The sequence below is a fragment of the Dromaius novaehollandiae genome, chromosome 8, assembly GCF_036370855.1.
Source record: "Dromaius novaehollandiae isolate bDroNov1 chromosome 8, bDroNov1.hap1, whole genome shotgun sequence".
In the NCBI taxonomy this organism is placed as follows: Eukaryota; Metazoa; Chordata; class Aves; order Casuariiformes; family Dromaiidae; genus Dromaius; species Dromaius novaehollandiae.
The window spans coordinates 35112428-35136368 of NC_088105.1; the positions used below are offsets into that span (position 1 = coordinate 35112428).

The window sequence follows — 23941 nt, forward strand, 5'->3', positions numbered from 1 at the left end:
AAACTTAGGAAAGTGTAAGTTAATTGAACTATATAAGCTAACATCAAGAATGACAATCAAACTGATAGAAAAAAAAATCCATTTGATATTTGTGTAACAATCAGTGAAAATTGAGTTCTGATTAAAAAGCTAATGGGAAAGAATTCTCCTAAATAATTCCCTCTACATGGGAATACTTTTCGAGGTGTAATTCAACCAACTTGGAACCCTGCATTGCCAAGAAGTTTAAGTATAAAGAGTAGAATAATTTAAAAGCTTCTACTTTACAATGTGTTTTTCTCCATTATTAGGAGAACAGTGTACTTAGTAAAGTTCAGTCAGATAAGCCATCTTGATTTTTTTTAAACAAGCAGCAGTAAAGAAGTTTTGAAGTGTTTTTAATGATAAACTGCAAATGAGTCAATAAATCAGATAAAGAGCTGGAATGAAAAAGCAGTGAAAGAAAAAACATGTATGTGGACTTAGAGAAAAATAAAAGAAACAGAAGAGAATGAATTCTTAAAAAGAAGAGGAAAGAGAAAAACACATGGTTTATCAAAGGAGCAAAGTGACCTACAGAAGAGAAAATAAAGGTGGATGACTGCCAACTTTTGTAAGTTAAAATTGAATGATCCTAGATCTGATCTATAAGCTGAACCAAGGCAAAAGACACAAAATGAGAACTGAAATTGATACCAATGTCTTCTGATACCAGTGTCTTGAGATGACAGATACTTACGACAGACCATATGCTAAAATTATGCTCTATTTCAAATAGCTCCATTTGTGCTCCAGAAGAAACACTGAGTCTCTGAGTTTTATTGTTCCTTACTTCTAACTGGTCTTAAGAAAAAGTGTAATTGTACACAGTAGTAATGTACCTCTCTAAAGGGAAAACTATACCTATTCGGGTATGCAGAATGGTTCTCTTTCAAAAATACCTGATGAGAAAGTTATGAGTATCGCAATCCAGGAAGAAGTTTGCTAGATCTAGTATAGTGCATCTCAAATTGTGTGATTTTTGCATCTCATACTGGATTCTCAAACAATATTCTCATGCAGATGTGCCAGAGAGCAGCTTCAAGTAGCTTCCCAAATTTAGATAACCTTATTGTGAATTTCTGGGGACAAAGAAAGCCTTGTTAATCCAAAATCTCTCTAGTACTGATCACCAATTGTTCTCCTTGATATTGCAATTCAAAATAGGACAAATTTTTACCAGAGTCTAAACTCTATACCATCTCCATTGTATATGACTTCAATACAGAAAGGAATTCAAACCCTTCATATATACTATGAGCTGACTCCCAATTTTATAACACAGTGAAGAAAAGCTTCTGTTAATAAATGCTCTTTCATGGCCTAAAGTAGATCATGTTCATAAGCAGAATAATTTTTTATTTTAGGGATGATACTCTTGAAATTAAGAGATTTAATACAATGATGTAATTTTTTGAGACATTTGCATATATTACTTCTAAAGGGGGGGGGGTGCTGAAAACCAAAGATTTGGAGCATCAAACACCTTAACTCTCACTACTTTTTTCTTCCCCAGGAAGGTGATTCTATCTAGTATCTATTTTTTAGTATATCCAGTATCTAGGCATTCCAATGCTACTGTCATTTGAAAGTGTAGATTATCTCCAGACCTTCACAATAGTTGAAAGAGTGAAGCAAAAGAGAAAAAAAGGCAAAGACGAGTTCAAAGAACGAGATTTTTTACTATTCTGAATTCATGACCAGGAAAAGACAGTCCATTCCTACAAAGCTGTACTTAAACAATGGCAATGTCCGACTGCCTGGTATCACACAGCGTAACTGTCCATACCTTACTCCAATTCCGATAAAGGGAAATTGGAGAAAAATAATGAATCCTAGGAACCAAAGTCATTTCAGTTATTTCATTCACAGCATCAGGGTGAAAGACAGCATCCCAAATATCACTGCAATTTCTTTCAGGAAATACAAAAACCCATAGTCATATTTGGTTTAGTTTTATATTATTCTCAATTTCTTTCGCTCATGCCTGAGGACAGGCTACTTTTTACTGAACTTAGCAGCTCTAAGAGAGTAACTTTTACTTCAGAAACCTTGTGAGCTATGTTTCTGTACAATCATTAATTTATCTGTAACCATAAGCTGAGCTTTTTTCTGTTCAACATCTCCCATCTCTGCTTTGTATAAACTTCTGTTTGCACTTACGCACAGAAAGTTCCTATTTTAAGGCAAGGAGGACTTACCCTTGAATAATTCAAAAGTAGGGATTGTAAGTAGTACTTAGTTTAATCTGGGAAGTGTTTTGTGTTGACAATTTCACCTATAACCAGCAGTCCCTTTCACTCACGCTGCTTAAAAGGTCTCGGCTCTTTTTTATTCTATGCATTGACATGGGGCGTGCAGAGAAAAGGCTAGACTGCAACAGAGAACATCCTATGTGCAGACAGCTGAGAACTGCGAACACAAGACAGTTTGGGCAGGGACTAAGACAAATAACAATGGAGAAACTCTGACATTCTGCACAAAATCCAGAAGCAGAACAGTGGAAGACGATACTTTCTTTTGTAGTACAAGATAGGAAAGTGAAATTTCTCTCCCTGGTGCTAAAGGTAAATTGCCAAGTCAGGCAGGTCCCTGCTAATATTTCAAGACTGGGTCCTATGAGGCCAATGAAGACCTGGGCAGCATAAAAGTTCCTTTTCTGATGTACTAAGAGTCGTAGACTGAGATGATGCTTGAACTGTCATGGGAGATGTCTCTCCTTAAATCTCCCTGCAAAATACTCAATTGCAGTCTCTCACTACCTCTACACTAGCAGCAGTGCAATAGGAGCAGATCTGCAGAGCAAACAAGTGGATGCTAAGGGTCCAACATCCATATTATTCCTATTTCTGGAACTTTATTAAGGGCTAGTTCTCATCAGGTCCTGAATGTCTCAGTAGTTGTTATTTATAAGTTCTGCATCTTTTGGTTTGGTTTCAGCCTAACAGAATTCAGTCTGTACACTCCGAGACTGCTCCATAACAGAGCTCACATACAGAAAGCAGGACAAGCGGGAGATATATTTCAGATCAGTAGTGCAATTCTGAAGTGAAACACCAATGCAGTTCTATCCTGCAAGGAGCGGATCTGCATCAGTCCTGCATCTTTTCGTACAAAACTGTGTTTTCATGCATCACACCATTAGGAATCCCCATTTTAGCAGAAACACTGCCTTTTTTTTTTTTTTTAATAATTCTATAAATAGAGGCAGTCACATTCTTTTTGAGGAGAGACAAATATATGAAATCGTAAGTGAAAAACTGCATGCCCTGTGCATTTCAGCTCACTACAGGTTAATCATGCAAAGAATCAACACAACCAGTATTTTATGCTGCTTACTGCACAGATAGTCTGGGAGAGTTTCTGTAGGTAGCCCAAGAAAATCAACATCTTTTAAGAATCTTTTTCTCTTCCAAAACATAACATAGCAAATGGGACTTCAAATAGATTGGTTTGAGTCTTTAGGGCACTGTTCTACACTTTCTGTCAGCTGCGAAGGCTAATTAAAAAAATATCATCTTCCGACCAAACTTAGACTTTTTTTTTCCCCCAATAAGAAACGATTCATGAACTGTTTGTTTACAAAGTTCTAGTTCTCTAAATATGATAAAAACAAACAACATCAAAACATAACCAAAACCCAAAATTGGCTTTGTCTACAGTTCAGCCTCCTTTCCAGTCGGCACCTACCCCAAAGCTCCTTTTCTTATCTTTTCACATGGCCACATTCCCAGTCCTTCCTCTGGATTATATTTTCTTGTTGTTAACTGTTTTACTTCCTTGCCCTTATTTCCAGTTTCTCTGGTCTTTTTTTACTGACCCCTCTTTTTTTAAAAAAAAGAACAGTAACATAATACTTCACGTAGTCGTAGCCACAGGAGTGTGAGCATGGTTTGGCCGGGCAGCGATACATGTCTACGCCTGGGGTAGATGAACCAACTGTTTTAGGTAACCAATGCTCTGAAGAGGTGTATTTAAAGCCAGAAATCGCTGAAGTCAACAATTTCACCCAAACAATAACAACAGGGCTCAATACAAGTGTTAGCTGGTTTTGTTTGTTTGTTTGTTAGAGGGTGGACATCAATATAACTAAACAGCTTGAACTCACTGAAGCAAACGGGGCCCAAAAGGAGCAGAAAACTGACTGAATCTATATGCAAAACAGAAGACAAGTTGGTGAGCACTCAACAGAAAGCTCCTCTCCCGTTTTCTATCTTGCTCACTTTTAGAAAAGGGAAAAATCCACTGCAGAAGCAAGTTCTGCAGAACTCGGAAGTAGCCTGTGGTCAGAAGGTGCAGGAATTCCTCTCGCAGAGGACCAAATATTAGCACTTTTCCTAACAGTGACTGACCTGTTCATATTGTGGCCCCAGCCTGCGAACATTGTCCTCAGAAGGTCCTCTGAGCATGCCGTATCAACCGTTTTGCTGAGATGATATACAAGGGACCACAAGTTGCACTCAGGTTGACTGGATCTTGTGGCAGTTACCCCTTTTCTCCCTTTTGTGGACTATTTCATGGACTGAAAGAATAAAGCTTAAAAGTACTGTTTGCACTCTCCCTGGCACAGCCTGGTTAAGGTTTGGGGTTGCTTTGTTTTGTTTTTAAAAAAAACTGAGTGTGCTCCTATGCCTTTGTCTAGCTATGCTTTAAATAGTTTGCCCGTACCGTACCTTAAGGAGGTTTAACTTGAGAAACATCTCTACCCCGTCTGCATTTACTGCTATGCTCCTACAACACAATACACCAGATGCAGTCTCCAACAACTTCTTAAGCCACACATACTATGGAGCTTCTCTAGTCGAAAACTGGGTGGTTCGATTGGCATGTAGATACACATATCTAAGTATGGTGTTTTACACTACAAGCCTGTATCGTTTCTGCTGCTAACTATCATCCCCACGTATCTTCCAGCATTATTGTTTTCAAAACATGATAAGAATAAGTTCACTTTGGTCTAATGTCTGTGCTGGGGAAAACAAAATAAATTCGTGGCTTGGTACAAACCCAAAAATTGTGATCAAACTATATAGTTAGTAAATTGTTTGTCTAAATCTTTCATGTATGATGAAAGATTATTATCATAATTCATTAGCAAATTACAGACTTTGTAATGCAGGCAGTCACAAATTTGGCTTTGTATCAATCATTTCAGACCAGCTGGGTAGAAATTAACACAACTCTGGGATACATAAAATGAAGTGCTCTTTCATTTTTAATTCACTGGAAACTTTGAAGAAAAAAAGGAAGCTCTTTCAAAAATGTCAATTTTCCCTGATTTTTGTAAGTCCTTCCATTTCACTGTAGAGATATAGATCTATAGATATACACAGAGAGTTTATATAGTTTAGTAACATAGTAACTCCTTAATCAAAATAAATATAATGGATATTTAAAAGGAAAAGCAGTAAAGTTAAAAAAAAAAATCCCTTTCTTTCATTGCTTATAAGGTGGTCACACATGTTAGTCATCACCAGAATTATTAAACAAACCCAAAAGCTAATAATAGCCTGGCTACTCACAAGATACAATATTGTCAAAAATCCTGCTCTGAGCTTTTTCAGTCTAATAAGATGACCTTGTACAAAAATGCTTGTTTTGATTATGTCTACTTTCCTTGAGCTACAAGGCCACATATCGTGACAGCTGCATTTGGGAGCAACTTAAAACAAATTTTATCTTAGTGGCACCTAATCCAGTGACTGGTACAAGCAGCATGGAAAAGTCAGTGTCAAAATTAAACAATGCAGGCTTTTCTAGGAACAGATGCTTTTGCCTGCAGCTGTAAAAACCTTAAAACAATCCTATACCCCACTGTCTGGTCACGCAACTACCACAAAGCAAGGCATAAATTTTGCCACTTCTTGCAAATGTTTGCCGAGAGCTTCTATAACCCTTTTTAAAAACAGTAACAGGGATTTATTGAGGGTGATTATGAGGCGATTTTATCCTTTAAATTAGTGCAAGACTCCTCAATTTATGCCCATGATTCTTGGTACAAATACAAAAGAATAACTTTTTAAGTTCACGTTTTACACAGGAATATAACCGAAAAATTGTAAGTAATGGTTTTACTAAAGAGATAGCAAACAGTTTCGCTCAGATGTTATGGACTGCATAACAATAAACATTATTAATTCGCATTTGAAATCACAACTGAGTATTTTCTTTGCATAGCAATTATGGAATGATTTAGTGCTGCCCTGTAATTACACTATTTATATCTAAGATACTGTAGACTATTTCAGTGCCACATCTCCACTAAGACTGTTAAATATACTCACCACCTTAACCCTGTGGAAAGCAAATTCCTCTGTTTTTCTATTAAATGAACGCATTAATAATCTCTAAATCTAAATACAAACTGTATCTTATTGAAAGAAGCTGCTATAACCCCATGAATAGAAGTAAATCATCAGCTCCCAATGACGTGAGCATTTACAAAGCCAAGAATCTAGCTGTCTTCCATATGAACTTAAGGGGTTTTAGATTAGCTTCTGTTGTGTATTTAAAAGTGATAGCACCAACATGATTTACATATGTACAATATTTTCAAATATTTTCTCACTAAGCAAGCACTCTAAAATTGTGAAGTGTTTCCTTTCTTACTCAAGTTAAAAAAAAAAAAAAAAAAACTTTTCCAGAACAACAGTTCATTAGCACCTCACTATTTATAAGTATAATTGGGTTGTTTGATGAGAAAACATGAGAGAACACTGTGCCTACTATAATTTGCACAAATACAAATTTCATTGTTTGAAAACAAGTCAGCAATTCAACGACTGTTATTGTTTGGTTTTGGTTTTTTAAGAAAAGCATATATTATACAATAATAGGAGTGATCATAATATAGTTAATATAAGAAAGAAAGGTTAACCTATGCTCTACTAACACTCTAATTTGCAACCTGCAAATTATTTTTAATCGTGAAAAATGCTAACATTTAGTTTTTAATTTATGACTCAACTAAATATAATTTACATAGAGAGCAGTGCTGTGCTATTTAGCTACAGAATACTGCTTTGCCACTTTAACTGGACAAGAGCTAGGAGCATAGCTGTTTAATATGTTCATAAAGCTGCTTACGTTTTCTTGTCATTTCATGCTAACACCTTTTTAATAGCTAGCATTATGACAGAAGCTTTGCACAAAAATTCTTCACCTCTGAAAGTAAAACAGCAAAAATTCAGAATCAGAATACTGAGTTATGGATTTAATTGCAGTCAAAAAAATAAAAAAATCAGGGTTCTAAATTAGGTCTTGATCCCCAAAATCCTTAGCATCCTTAAATTACATGAGCAAAGCCATTCAATTCAACATGATTACTTGGAAAATAAGGACAACTCACATGACTGAGCATTTATGGAACAGAACCTGGAACCAAAATTATAACAATGACTCCTCATTACTTTCAAATTCACATAAATTGATCCCTATCCTTTGAGACTTTCGCCCAAATCCAACCTTCGTTTATGGAGCGTAATAGAGACAGAGAAAGGAAGAAAGAAAGAAGGGAAGATATAAACATACACACAAACTACAAGCATTGACAAATCGAAAGCTAACAGATGTGTGACTTCTAATTAGTTATAATAATCTGTGCTTCAGAGCTATTGGAACATGCCTCACCTTCCTTTGGAAATTAAACAGCTTCCTTTGGAGTTTTAATCTCTCTGGGTGCTGCTAAATTTATACAAGAAAAACCCTGCTTTCAGTACATTTTAGATATCTACAGTGATAACTTTATGAAAGGAAAATATTAAATTATAATTATCCTAAACAGACACAGTCTTGTGAAACTAACCCTACATTCATATGAAAATACAAAGCATTGACTATAATGAATTTGATTCATCCCTGGACACAAAGCTTTACCACAGTAAACTCAGTCAACTGTTGCTCTTGCTTTTATATTCATAGTACTTAAATAGCGCACTTTAAAACAAAAAAAACTCCAATTGGCTTTTCATGCATCCACCCTCCCCAAAAATAACGCACTTGAAAAACCCAAATGATATGAAAAGGCTTCAAGGCCTCTTTTCTCCTTTTCACAGCACTTTTTTTTTATTTCTGTTTGCAGTAATCTGCCTTTCACTTTCTCATTGCTACAGAACAAACGAGGAGGCTCAGCACTTTGAAAAGGGGGCTCAATGTGTAATGGGTCCACTAGAATTAATTTAGTTGCACCAAATCCATTGAGCAGTGAGGTTTTTTTCTCTTCTCAAATCATTTTGAGTCGGACGCAGCCCCCAGCCTTTGTAATTCTAGTAAAGCACTTAAAGTGCACAGTAGGTGTTCATCAGGACCATCTGGTCAAAAGCAAAACAAGCTGCTGATTTTGCCTTTGAATAGAATGAAGCAAGTGTGAATTAGTCTCTTCAATTAGCACTATTACAACCTGTCAAGTGCATATTGTAAAACAGGATTATTACAGTATTGGTCACCAGTGCAATTATTTACTCTCTGCCTTTTCTTGCATATAAAAATGTCCATGTTTACTAGTTTTTGATAACTGAAGATCGTTTCTTTAATGATATGCACGTCCAAACCCACCAAAAACAAATTACAGGTTATGAAACATATTCTGTCAGGAATATACTGAGCTTCATAATTAATAGAGACGTAAAAGAGTGCCCTTTATCTCTTATTGCAGTTTCCGTTGCATTAAAAAAAAAAATAATGGTTATATACCTTTCTGTGTGCAATTCCCTAGAAACAGAACTATCTCCACAGTCAGATAGTTAGATATCTTAAATGTCAAATAAAGCGATCACTTTTGAACAGGTATGTAATAGATATTTTCTCTTTATTTCCCAAGGAGCTTCCTTTCCATACAATTTTTAACACATGACCATTTACAAGAAGTTAATCTTTTTTTTCCCTCCCAGTGGATACATTTTAGTTTAGCAATATGCTGTTTTTCTTTTTAAAAAAGGCAAACAAAAATCAAGTTCATTTAGCTTTATAAAAAAAGATTTTTTCCTCCTTGTTTAAAAAGTTGAACCCTAACTTGCTAGATGGTACTCATTTAACACTGTAGAGCACCGAGGCTATTACAGTAATAGGTGTTTAAATTATGTATGCTGTTGTAATTACACATTATAAATTGAATAGAATTGTTACATGACAAATTTCTTTGAAAAGCAAAACTTTCAGTTTTCACAAAAATAATCTAAGTATCTTGAGTACATTCAGTATAACAACGCTTATTAGCTTCTTTGATATTATGAGAATAATTGACCAGTAATAGAGAATATTTGTGCACCTCCTATCAAATATTAAAATAGAATGTTAGTTACTGATTTTATTAGCGTAAGAATAGGAGTTTTTAGCTATCTGAATAAAGCAGATAAAGATGTCACAATATAACACAACTGTTTCTGAAACTGTTATGTATGTACGATATTTGGATATGTTGATGCTCTAATCTCTGGCAAGCATATTCTATTGCAATTCCTTAGCTACAATATTAAAAAGACGAATATTATTATACATACATTTCACATTCCCATGCCAATGTCTGACCTTTACTATGGGTGATCTCACTCAACAATAACTGGCTTGAAAACGCTTGTACAAATACCAAAAGTCAAATCTGAAAAATGTACAAAAGCTTCTTCGGTTGAATTATTTTTCTGCATGTTGAAGAGAGCTCACCTACTCACATATATTTATGTATCACCATTATCTAGGGCTTTTAAATGAGGCTTCTGCCTGTGTTTATACATTTTGTTTTCGTATCTTAGTTCACATTCATCCACCTATCAGAAAAGTTTTTTAAAATTCTGCAAAAAGGACTTCAAACTAGCAGCAGTCTCTGGCAACACAGAGTTTATCCCATCCCGGAGCAGTTTTGTGTATCACTAGTTCCTCCTCCTGCCTGTGGTGCTATTGGATACATTGCTTTTCATATTGCACCTTAGCCAGTAAGTCTACAGGGAACCAAGAACAAATATCCTACCTAGGACAGGTGACGGGGATGCTAAGAAGCTGGCCTCTGCTTGCTTTAATTGCTAAAGCAATGGGCTAGAGAGCAGATGCAGCTATGCAAAGGCAGACAGGATTCAGGGACCCATCTTCTTTGCACAGATTTTATGTTTTACTAGGAATTATAGTAGCTGGTATATGCTCTACCTAGTATCCTCAACTAGAATCAACAGTAGTTACCACAAAAAAAAAAAACCCACACCACACACATACACATATATTATATATATAAAATCTTCAAGGGGCCCAGGGTTTCTGCATATTTAACTTGTCCACCCTTTGACAGCCGCAGCTTGTGTACACTGGGTACTGCTGTAATCCTGCCCACAGGAATCACAAAAAAGGTTTCAAAGACTATACCGTCAGTAAAACAGACAAATGCAAACTCCTTGTTTTTAATGGAGGTAACTAGTTTGTTAAAATTTTCTGAACCCATGTCACTTACTAAAATAACAAGAAGTGTGACACATGTTATTGTGACTAAAAAAAAAAAGAGAGAGCTTTCCAAATTCCACATTCAAAAAGTTTTTCACAAATTAGTTAGACTGCGCCTACTCCAGGATGAGAACATGAAGTTGCTTTTCAGGAAAATATTTAAGTATTCCTCCTCTAAAAAGACAAAAATAATAATAATTAAAAAAAAAGAAACTTGTCCTTCGTCTCTGAAGCAATATAACTACCAGTTGCAAAAATGAGAAGTAGAAAAAAACATTCATTGCTAGGATATAACAAGATCATAACAGACGAAAAACAAATGATGTTGAAAGTGGCAACGTCTTCTACATTTCAGCACACATCTTCTCAAATCAAAATTAAAAAATTCTCTCACCTCAACTTTCAACTAGTGATAGCCTCTACTAATTATCAGAGTAGAATAAAGAGCGAGTATTCAGACTGAAAACTCCTCATAATCTTGTAAGTGTTAGCACTTCAATTCGTTGTACTGTCCTTATTTAACTATACGGTACATTGGAAATATATTAGTTTACAGTCTCCAAACTGGCAAAAAACCTACTCATTTCCAGTTTAAAATGCAGATCATGGAAAAAAGTAATCATGTTTTTTTTTCTCCCCAGAACAGTATCTGCCCAGAATTAATTTAATACTGCAATTTTACAAGAACAAACAGATGTCAGAAAACTGTGACACAGATTAATTTGCAATTTAGGCCAACATGTCATCAACTTTCTAAGTTAACAACTCCTCTACCCAACTCACAAAAAAGAAAAAAAAATCACCCAGAATTTTTGGAAAATTTGTATTGCATTTTTTATTTTATTTCTGAAGATTTGAAGATTCATTATAGGTTGCAGATCCTACATCACTATACCTGATGGCAAGTTATATTTTATTAACTGAAAAATTAAATCTTAATGTGTAAACAGTTGAGGATGCAGACAAAACATTTGATAAAAGCACTTTTGTGTACCACCCAAAATCCAACCATGGAATTAATATGAGAGAATTTGTTGAACCAGGTCTCAGCACTATGGTTCAGGCTTCTCTCTAATAGCTAATTTTCTGCCGGATTGTATTCCACACAACAGCAGGATTTTTTTATATATATACCAGTTCATCCAAATATCGTTTGAAGCATATATTCTAAACAAAGAAAGAAAAAAACAGAACTGAAGCAACAGTAGTTCATTAAAGCACAGCAGATAGCTAACTGGATTTCACATTAAACCATTGCAAAATATTTATGACAGTTCTGCAAGTTTTTTTGTTGTTGTTAGAAACATTTGTAAAATAAATATTTTTTTTTCCTTAAAAATTGCTGCACTAATAATAACAACAAACCAAACAACTGGCCCTGGAGAGACAGTTGCACTCAACTGTGGCAAGCAATGGAACATTTATAGAATTTTAAATATTTCTTTTAATAATTGATGTAGTCATTTTGAATCTTTTTGCATAGGATATAATGTGTGAGTAGATTGCATTAACACTGCTTAAACATTTCAACTTGTCAGTATGGCCAACTCGATTTCTGAAATATTTGCAGTATTTTCCCATCGAAACAGTAATAAAGGTAGAATAAATATATGCCACTGCTTTATAATCAGTGAACATTAATGAATATTTTATGTCTTTTTAAATCTCCCTGTTTAATTTAAAAGGGTGAAATTAAGTCTCCTCCCTGCAATATGCCAATTATCTGTAAATCAAACAATAACTTGGCCATTATACTCCTTTTTGTTAATATACCAGAAGCTAATTTGAAAACACTGAACGGCATTTATAGGTAATAATTGAATAGTCCTTCCTGCCCTCTTGTGGTTGGCAACTGCAACTTGCATAAAGCTTTTCCACTATTACAAAAATATACCAGAAGGAAAGTAAACTACTAATTTGTAAAAGTGTGAACAAGAAAGTGAATAAAAATTCTAACAGTCTCTGGAGACCAAAGAGATGGGGAGAGAGAAGAAAGAAAAATATTACTGATTCCTCCAAATCACACAAAGCAACTAGACTCATCATTCATCACTTGTTACAACGCTCACGCTATGCTAAAAGAAAGAAAAAATTAAATTAAAAAGCCATTAGGGAGTTAACATACAAAACAGTGCTTGTTTTCCATAATTAGACAAGTGTTCACCATCCCTTTTACGTCGGCCAAGTCCCCAGTGATTTCAGTGAGACTTCGTGCAGACAGACACATTCACCTGTTCAGCATCAACTGCAGCAAGAAGGTCCAGAGCTCCTCTTTCCATTCTAGCTTCGGAAATTATCTTTAAAATTTTATACGCTGTATTGGACGTAACACTCACATATAACAAATAAGGGCAAACAAAGGTTTGATGCTGGGGCTGATTTGGTTATGGGGTGGCAGGGTTTGGGGTTTTGGTCTTGGGGGTGTTTTTGTTTGTTTTTTGCTTTGAGTTCTTCAAGGGGGAAAATAATCCACTCGCTTTTAAATCAAGCTGATTTTGTATGTGACATGTTGACTACAACCTGTAACCACCAACAAATAAGATGACTTCAATGCACATAAAGATAGCCGAAATTCCCATGCACTATACCACCTTTCTGTCTCCTTTAAGACCCTCCAGTAAAGTAGTAATTAAAATAGCATATATAAAAACAAGCAAGCAGTATTTTCTTTTAGCACCTCACAATTTAAAAATTGAAAAAAACAATACAATTATCATGTATTTTCATAAGTCTGCAAATTATTTCTAATTTTAAAAAAGTCAGAGCTTAGCCCCTCAAAAAACAGACAAACATAGTTGTGTCAGTTTATTAAATTATATTAAAAAGTAAGTTTTAAAAAAACAAAACAGTTTAAAAACACAAAACAAAAACCAACCTTTTGCACAGAGCAAAATCAGAATTTAGATCTCAAGAATAACAGAGTTCACAAAAATAGTTAATGTCCATTTTTCATTGTGTTGGCTACTGCTCCTACAGCTAATATTATAGAACTCAAAATAATCCTATTTACAATGTCACCATATCACAGGAAAGATTTCAGTAAGATCTGTTCAGCCCTGAAAGACTGACTGCGAGAAGTGTCAGACCGACAGCAAACGTATTTAATTTGAAAAGCAAACATTTATTCTTAATATTTTGTAACGTGAATTCTGAAAATTCACATTTCTAGGTTGCTTGTTGTTTCTTCAGGTTTCATATAGCCCCCATGTTAGTGGGCTGTATGGAAAATAAACATATGAAACATTAGAGACACCGTAAAGCATTAGACAACAATATTTTGTTTAGAAAGGAGTTTAAAAAAAATACACACTGACTGCTTGTTCTAAATTCGGAGGGTCCAGATTCACGAGAAAGACATTTGTTCCTGCAGGACTTAATTCTGACCAAGTTCTCTACAACACCACCCCTTGCTGGCCGCTGCACAGAACCGCACCGACACCATCATACAAAGAAACCACTTGGCTCCCAAGCCAGGAAGAATTACAGCTCCGCGAGAGGGACCACTAATGGTAGAGGTGCTTACAAAACGGAGATGGAGCTGGTGAAAAGAAAGCAAGGCAGTGGGAGCTTCAAGGGGATTAAAAATAAAATGGATCTGAATAACCACCTTTCCTTATCACTCTTCAATAACTCAGTGAACACAGTTCACACATTTTGCTATCTCAATGCAAAAAGAAACACCTTTTCTGTATGATTTTATAGAAAGCCTTTTTTAGGTCAAGTCCTTTAATCAATTTATAGCAATCTTGGCGATCCGAGTTGATTAAACCCAAAACTGAGCAATAAAATACTTTCCAACAAGATCGTGTAAGCCCTCTTTAGCAGAGTTGCCGTTAGCTATAATGAGCTACACGTATTCTTCTGCTGCGAAACGGGACTCACCTCCTGAATGGTACTGCTTCCTGAGAAGTTGAGGTTGTACTCCCGCTGGACTTCTCGATGGGTGACGATCAGCAGGAAGTTTTGATTTAATGACTCCTGCAGGGCCCTGAAATGGTTGAAAGAAAAACAAGAAAATCAGGGATAAGCATGTTGTAGCTTGTTTTACAGCTAGATGCAAAAACCCCAGGGTACCCTAAACTCTACATGGACAAGTCCAGGCACAACATTATCATCTCTCTTTTCACTCTTAAACGCAAGAAAGCATGCTGAGAATGACTGAAGGCCATTCTTGAACTCCTTCCTTAATAAGGTGACTGCAGCCTTTAAAGCTCTTCTAATGTTAAGTATTTTCAAAATTGAGAGAGTCACATTATCATCACAAACGTCAGGTATATTTAGCACTCACAATGCCATTAATACCAGGCTTGTAAGCATATTGATGACCAGACAAAATATCAAGCTACAACGCACATTAAAAACCGATGGTAAGCAGAACAAAGCAAAGCATGCTCTTACTTCTCTGGGGTTACCTGAAGCATAAATCAAACGGAAATTCTTCCGCTTAGCTTCATTCAAAGCACATAAACTCAGCTAATTAGAACTGGGAAGCTAACCACAACGTTTCTCATGTAGGTATTGAGCATTTAGAGAAATCAGTTCTGCTCATTTTTTTTTAATATGCATTAAAATATCTTTAAGATTTTGTTCTCCAGTGGAAATTAAGATACAGATTAAACAGGTCAACTACACGTTCATGTTGTCACATAAAACTTGTCTTTTGTGATTTTCCTGGTAACAAAAGATCTAGACATTAGAAAGGCATCCTGCTTACTTAATTAGAAACAAAATTATGCAACCATCTACTTTTCAGAATAGAAGGCAGGACTTGTATTACAAACAGGGCTATTACAGCTGTGAACAAGCTTATATATAAGCTACAAAACTGCAACATTATAACACAGCTTGCTACCTTTCTAAAACTTAGGTAAACTTGACCTGTTTAGTGGCATATGGAATTAAATTGGGTTTATTCTTTCTTTTTTAATAACACGCTCACACATGAATGATAAACTGTTTTATTTTTCTTTAGATCTTCACTGTTGCAATCTACTGCTTCACTTCAATACTGTTTCTTCAAGCAATAAAGGACAAAATCTGTTCGGACCTACTGTGCAGATGAACACAGCAGTATCTTAACATACAAGAAGGCAAGAAAGACTGCTGGACTATTTGAGTCCAGATATGTTAGTTTTTCTTCTGCTGGAATTACTGGTCTGCGGTTTTGCTACTCAGATGGTAAGGAACCCATGCAATACTCATTGGATGCTTTAGCAAGAGATGCACAATTTGCTTTAACACCTCAAGAAAAAATTACCTTATAAAAATATCTTCACTCAGCAACATAATATGGATTCTGTGACATCTTAAACATAACAATCACATACTACAAAACAAAACCATAAAGTGCTATTTCTCTTGTGTTTTACATTTTTGTAATATGGAAGATAAAGTTTATTCACTGTTAATGCTAAGAATGTTCAAATATATGACAGACACTACATATACAACTGAAGTAAGTCGTCTATGCTTAATGTGAAGTTAGCTGCACTTGTCATACACTCTAATAACAAGCAAGAAAATTTTTAAAATAATTCACAATCCCTCTAGGGACAAAAAATAGTCCTGAAAAGTCAAGTATATATTTTAATTCCCATACTGAAATGCAGTTGTTGTGGTTAGACTGTAAAATCGTGATTTTAAATACTCAAACACTTTCTTATGCATCTTCATTACCAAAAATAGGATAATAGTCAAGTTTTAAAGTAAAAACCTGTGTTATATCTGTAATCTTTTTGTCCTCATGAGGATCATGTCCACTATCACATGATTTGCTATGATGATACTATACTTTTTTTCTAGTGGAGCTTTAGTATTGTCTCCTTTTGGAATGAACAATCGTTTATGTATTTCTATGATACAATGGATTAAAAAACAAAACGAAACAAAACAAAAAAAACCCCACCATTCTACTACCAATACTCCTGCTCTGTTCTGCAAAAGATGAGGGATCCAGTCCTGAAAACCTGAGTAACATTATGGACTACAATATTTCAGGCCACAAAGACTGCTTTTTATATGAGACCACAATCAGATGTCTCTCAGTTCTCAAGGAAAACGTCTCGGAAAACAGGAGCAACAGTGAGGTTGCCAGGATGTTGCAGGCAACAGAAATACATGCAATTGATTAGAAAATCTGAAATTAAACAAGGAGGGAATTTAAATGGAGATGCAGCACAAAATATTCCCTTCTCCAAGAACAAGCAGATTCTCAGTATATATTCAGAGGCAAATACCCTAATTTTTAGCCAGGTCTTCGATTGTATCTAAAAAAAACTTGGAAAAATTGTTTTTGAAACTGTTGGCTATTAAACTATATGACCTATTCTTCATCTTTTCTTCAGAAAGATAATGAGGAATATGTGCAGGATAAAATTTACACAGAGATACAGTGGTCAACTGACCCAATCCTTTGAGCTCCCATACCAAAACTTTGTATTGCCCGAGAGCCACAGGACATGAACCACACAGCTTGGGAAGCCAAGGAGAGGAGGAGTCGTTAGTGTATGCGATGGGCTGTATATGTCCATAACTTCCTAGGCATAGCAATACTCCTCCGCGCAATGGGGTTGATTTTAACACGCAGCCGGACAACCAGTGATGCCAGGCCCACCAACGCCCAAATTCTTTTCCTCCAACAGCTACAGATTTGGATTATCCCAATGTCTATGTGTCAACAAAACTCTGCCTCCAGAACGTACCTGGCCTTAAAATCGTATTTACAACCATTAAAGCTATCATCAAATGCACAAAACAGAGGTATGCAAAGGAGACTTCTAATCTCATTGACAGTAAACTAATCTTTTTTTTTTTTTAAGGTGCACATAATAGTATTAAGAGCCTGACTTTGAACACAAAGCACATTTCTAAAATTTTGGCTCCAGTGTTTGAGCAGTTTCATCTTCCTGCAACTGTTATCAGTGAACTACAGTCTTCCAAATGAAATAGCTGTACAAAAAAGGTGGGAAAGGGTAGGGAAAACTAAGTCCCATCAAAGTTGACAAAGACTTTTTGCCATAAGTACTAACAGAATTTAATTTATCCAAGGTTTAATTAATGGGAGTGGGGGGCAAATTCTAGAAACAGGATTAAAGTAGGCAACTCTCATCAGCACCATGTCCCCCTACTGCAAATCCTAGCTTCCAAAAGCACTTGCAGGTAGGCTGCACATTACCATTACATTTCTTTCCTCAGCTGAATGATTACACATTCAGCATTTAACACAGAAGACAAGGGAAGTCAATGATAGGTTGGTGCCTAAAAATTTCATGGTAGGAACAACTCTGCCTACACCAAAAAAGAAGCAAGTCTGAGCACAGACAAAAGAGGAGTGACCTGAGCCCAGTCGACACACTGACCATTTCTAGCAAGGGAGATCCAGATCAGCTTAGGATTTCACATGGATCACATATACAGCATCGGTTATCAGCATTACCACAATGCACAAAAACCTCAGTGATGAACCAGGATTCAACAGGGGATGAAACTCTACAAAATGCCAAAAAAATGTTCTTCTTTAAAACTTAAATTTTAGGCAACAAAAGATGCAAAAATTTGCTTCTCTAAACTCCCAGTATAAAATGCTCAGCTCAGAGTCCTGAAAGATTTTGTTCACTAGCTACTCTGCATGTCTCAATATTTCAATACAGTACAGTTAAAATACAATTCTTCTAAATTAACAATAGAACCAAGTTTAACCAAAAAATATGTAACTGCAAATAATGCTCATCTTAATGGGATAGCAACAATTCAATCAGTTTATGCAAGGCTAAAGCAAGACGGTATTAATATTGATATTTATTATATTTTAAGCTTGCAGTCTTACTAGTTTTCTACTGTTCTGTAACGCTTAATATATAAAATAGATTGGTTGTATCTATTGTTAAGTACTGCCTCAATGCTTTGCCTTTTGATGTACTATTTTTAATAGCATTATTCTTTGAAATTTTAGAGATATTTTTAACTATGAAACCAAAAGTACATCCTTAATCAATGATCAGCAAGTGCTGTTTTTTATTTCAGTTCTGTAAGTTTTTATGAAATACATTCATTATTTCCCATTATGCAATATCTTCTTCAGTGACAAGGAGATTTACCCAAAAATCTCAGGATTTTATATAAATAGGTATGACACAAAGTAATTAACATTTCCATTTTAAACTTACAGATTTATACAAGCTCATGTCAACAGAAGTCCAAATTTACTGTAATTACAGATTATTTACATTAAAACAAAATAAGAAATCAGTATGTAAATGTAATGTTTGTTGTAGCTAATGCAGCAGGAGATGGTAGATTAGGTTCAAACAGCAATCAGTTAGCAAATCTGGCTAACATGTAAATGAGCAGAAGCCCTTTTGTTTACCTTCTATTGCATTTTAAACTTCAGGATTTTTAAACTGTCTCATGAGCAGATGTGAAAATAAAACATTAATCTTACCAATCTTATTGAGGTTTTCAAAGTAACCAAAGCAAGGCACTGCTCCTGTCCAGCTAAACAGACAATACTAATAATTGGAGTTGCAGGTTACATCGTTCTTAATTAACACTCCGCTACAGTTGATAACATACACCAAGACACCATGTCACAGTCTCCACTGCTCTGCAACAATCTAAAAAACACACGCTCAGCAAAAGATGGGCCCATTACTCGAAAGATTTTTTTTTTAATTCCTATTCACACAGATTATTACCTTTCTTAAATAAATTACGATTGCTGAGAATATATTATTTGTAAAAATATCCAAGATGTGCACTCGGTCGAATAGCTTTTTAGTGTTAGGAAATGCCCAATGATACCCGTTAAAGTGACAACCAAAGGAAAAAAAACATGATTAAAACCATCTCCCAGAACAGGCCAGATGGAAAGGGAGTAATGTCAGGATGACCTAAGGACGTGGCCAGCCTTGCCCGCCCACCCTTCTCATGCTCCCTTCTGTGGCACCATCCCAAGCCTCTTGCTGAGCAGGGCTGCTGGCTCTCAAGAAGCACCCGAGGCAACAAGGGCCGCTATAGGGAAGCGGAAAGGAATCTAATCTGCCAAAGCAGGTGCAAGCTTGGACAATTAACTGATGGACATTCTTTGGCATCTTCCCCTTTAAGGCTGCTTTCCAAAGGAAATCACGTTTTTCTCCACCCATCCATCCCATCCGGTAACTTCTGAACATACTCATTAGTTTGAAGGAAATCTGACACTTACAAAGGTCTCAAAAACTGGGTGAAAAATCAACAGCTGGGTAGAGGAAAAAGACCTAAATTAGGGCCCACCTTAGTAAGAACCTGTGATACAAGTCTAATATTTTTATATTCCACTCAGCCAACCTCTGGCCAATGATCACAGTACCACCTACAGCATATGACACCTCCTGTCCTTCAATATGCCCTGCCTGTCAGCTGGAGAACAGAGGCAGCGCATGCTGCCTGCATGTGCAGGGAAAAAGGAGGTGGGTACTAGAAAATGCATGGGAGGAACTGCAAGCACTGCATGTCCGAGGAGGGCAAGATCCCTGGCAGCACAGAGGCAGAGCGCTGAGCTACTGCAGCTCTCGGGCTGAAGCAGGAATTCACTCAAAATCAGGTTTCCTTTCAGCCATGTTGCTACCGTTCTAGAGGTCGCGGAGCGGTAAGTATGGTTTTGCCAACTACAACTGTGGAAGCAGAGCATGCAAGTCTGCAAGCCTTTAAACTGATGTTTAAATTTCATCTTTACACCTCAATTGATTAGCATGCAGTAGAAAGCCATTGGGTTTCCATTACCTATACAAGCTTTAGGTATGCCATTGGTGAAGGAAGATACCCTAGCAGTTCTGCTTGTTTAAACTGCAGGATCACTTTGCTGTAACCTTTCGTTGCTAGCTTAGGTCAGTTCTGGGTTAAGTCCATCCAGTCTGTCCCAATAAACCTCAATGCCTAGATACCAATGAGATGGAAAATGATGCTTCAGACAACTGTTCTCCCTCAGTGTCAAGAGAAGGAGCAAAGCTGGAGTTTAAAATGAACAATCTGATCACAGCTCTATAAGAAGGGCATATACGTTAAATATCGTGTACTGAAATCTCAGGCCTTTCAGATACCACATTCTGGAGATAATCAAATCATGACTATTTATCTCTAGTTCAAAACAGAAGGCATTTGAAGAAAACAACAGATGAACTCACAAAGTAAGAGGCAAAGTTCCTTAACATCCATTAATAATAGGCATTAGCATCATGCTTTTAAAAATTGTGGGTAACAAACTAATCTAAGTAATAACTGACCTAACAGTAGGCAGTAAACAGTGTAACTCGGTTTGGTACATTGCTTCAATTAGATGTGTTTTGATCTGCATTGATGCTTTAATTGGAGGCAAGCCTCCCCTTTCATCTAGAATTTATGACTTCAGGGAGATGATCTAGCCTTCAAATTATCCTTGTTTAAGTAGCCACTAATTAATCAGCATTTGCTATCCCAAAGCTACCAAATTTATGTTAAAAATATCCAGAACTAATCTCCACTGTGAAACAAGTATAAACTGTAAAGTAATGGCAACAACCACTTTGATTTTACTAGGAAGTACAAAGTTCTTCTAAACTCTTCAAACAACAAAAAAGCCTAAGAACTCTTTTTGAACATTTTTTTATTGTTGTTGTTATATGATTTATTCAGATGAAATAAAAAGCCCACACCTCACACCCAAATTTCTTTCCGGAATTGAAAACATTCAAATTACAAAATAAAGTGACACCTTGATAGAAAATTTTGAAATTGAAAATGAATTTTAAAAAAAAAAGCATCTACAGTATTTGTCCACAGCATTTCCACTGTTCAATTAGGTGCTTGTATAAAATGGCTTATTGTCCTCACGTGCAACTACAGCTCCTGCTAACATGTACAGTGCACACCCAATTCACTGCACAGCTCAGTATCACTCTGCCTCCTCTGCTCCGTTACCACTATTCCCTCTCCTAATGCTTCTGTCTTTCTCATTTCAAAACAGAATCTTCATCTCCTCTACAGAATATACATGCGTACACGTTACCTTTAGTAATATCTGGAGTAGCTGTAGTCATTAGGAAATGCTATTTATTTCTAGTGACTGTCAAAGAATTTCTTTCATCAGTAATAGAACTGCATTTGTAGAATACTTTACTATCCAAATACAATAGCAGAAAAATAATTCCCTCTTCAGACAACTGGAAAGCAATCCAGTCTAATGATTATGCAACTTAGCGAGTTCAAAATTCAAACCTTCCTGCTTGCTTCACTTTTTAGGGATGCAACTACTCTTTTAGACTCAATTACTGTGCCCCCCCTAGTGGTTAAGTAATATTATTAGTGTTTTACTGGTAGGAACACAGTTCTACCTTTGAGAAGGGGAAGGACAGGAGAGAAAACAAGCCATAGTAATGAAAGCAAAGGAATCAGATATTAATTTGTGACAGTGAGGATTCTATTTTTGAGAAAATAACATTTCATTTTCGAAATTTAGCCATATTCACTGACATATGAACACTTACTGTTAGTTTTTGAGTATTTAAATCAGTAATAAAGATATCCTACTCAATTAAAGGAAATTAATTACTCAGCATACCTACCTACATTTAAAAAGTCCAAGAAAATATGAAAACATAATGTAATAAACACTTTGGAAAGAAAATTCTGATATGTTGGTAACAATTTGTACATGTTTCATTACATTATTATTAATTTTTGCAATGTACATATACATTATTTATTATGGTAATGTACATATACATTACAATTATTATAATACATTTATGTTAAATGAACCAATATAATACAATAAGATACGGAAGGCCAGCTTTAATTTCCACATTAATTATGCAATAATTCGTGTCTAGGGAGTACATTTGTGCCCAAGGAGTAAAAGTACCACACAAAGGTTTTAAAGAATTTTTCTTAATAATGTTCTTTTCAACAATTGGGTGTTGAGGTTTGTTAATCTCAACACTTATATTGGTATATCTTAGAGCAGTGAAAGTGTTTTGTATTTACTGAGTGCAGGTTCCTGTAAGGATACATGCAGCTTCATACAAAAACCACACACACACACACACACACACACACACACACACACAAAATACAATAGAATTTATGGCCAAAAGACTTACCCAGAATGACTCGAAGAAGGAGGAGGCAGGTCAGGTGTTAGAACATAAAGACTATTATTTTTTGGCAAGTGTAGAGTTTTTAAAACAGTCTGAGGGAAAAAAAAATCATTATAAATATAGAACATTTGTTGATTTTTACATATTACAGTTTATTGCTTTTAATTATTAAGTTACTTACAATACAAAAATATTTTCTTTCAAGATACACTTACTGTTAATTTAGTAACATCCTGCTTGTAGGTGTGCAATGTCATATATAAAAATAATACTAACAAAAGTGATTTCCCTTTTTTTTTTGCAATGTTTTAGTCTGAGCTTCTTGTATTACTTTCATCCAAGATATCTAACACTGTTAGAAACTCGCAATTCTTGTGTTGTAATCCTCACCCACAGATGTTCAGTTTGAAACACTGAAACCGGTTAACTGAAAACACAGCTGAAAACTTACACTATCATCTACATCTCCAGTCTTCCACCCTTTTAACAGCATTTTAGATGCAGGAATCTGAAGTTCGTTTTCTAGAATATGTTTTATCTCTCCTGAAGAGAAAACAAAGGAAATATCAAGAAAACCACATATAAAAATACAAACATTTACCACCTTATTTCAAAGAGTACAGGATTACAGTTAAAAACAAGAGCAAAAAAAAAATTATAATGAAAACCAGTTTTAGTTTAGTGACCCTAGCAACACATACTTCAAATAGTAAAGAACAAATGACGCTAAAAATCACATAGAACATGTATTTTTATATACAGCCACATGAGGATTTGACAACCTGGATACTGAATATATTTGAATAGTCCTACACCGTGCATGCTAGTTCCACACATTTGCAGATAAGCGCTATCCGAAGCAATGCATTTTGACAGCAATAAATGGGGTGTGTATTTTTGACACCCAATTTCATTATCATAGTCCTGACACACAGAGCTTGAGTGTTTATACAACTTGACTGCTCTAAAAGTTTTTCCAGTGTTTTAGACATTTTGACACTCTCCTTGTCCCTGTAATTGTTAGAATCATAAAATAATTTAAGCTGGAGATCACCTCCTGACCTCAAGATATCATCTAGACCCACCCCACAGCTCAAAGGTCTAATTAGGTCAGGTTACCCAAAGACTCGTCCAGTCAAATCTTGAACCTCTCTAAGAATGGAGGTTCAACAACTTTTCTAGCCAGCCTGTTCTAGTACTTGACCACCCTTCACAATATAAATACTAATAAGTAGTAACAACTTGTATCTAATCAGAATTTCCACATTCCAAATTGCCTCTCATCTTACTATTATGCACCTCTGAGCAGAGTTTGGCTCCATCTTCTGTGTCCTCCCATCAGGTAGTTGTAGACAGCAATAAAGTCTCCCCTCAGCTTTTCTTTTTTCCAGGCT

At 35.7% G+C, this 23941-nt stretch overlaps 1 protein-coding gene across 1 annotated transcript in view; it reads right to left on the reverse strand.

Moving 5' to 3' along the window:
• FAF1 (Fas associated factor 1) overlaps nucleotides 1-23941 on the reverse strand; it is a 177499-nt gene that overhangs the window by 110053 nt on the left and 43505 nt on the right. The window contains exons 5-7 of the mRNA XM_064516191.1: nucleotides 22999-23090; nucleotides 22551-22639; nucleotides 14323-14428 (exon numbers count right to left, since the gene is read on the reverse strand). Coding sequence (XP_064372261.1) covers nucleotides 14323-14428; nucleotides 22551-22639; nucleotides 22999-23090 — 287 coding nt within the window. The remainder of the gene's footprint in view (nucleotides 1-14322; nucleotides 14429-22550; nucleotides 22640-22998; nucleotides 23091-23941) is intronic.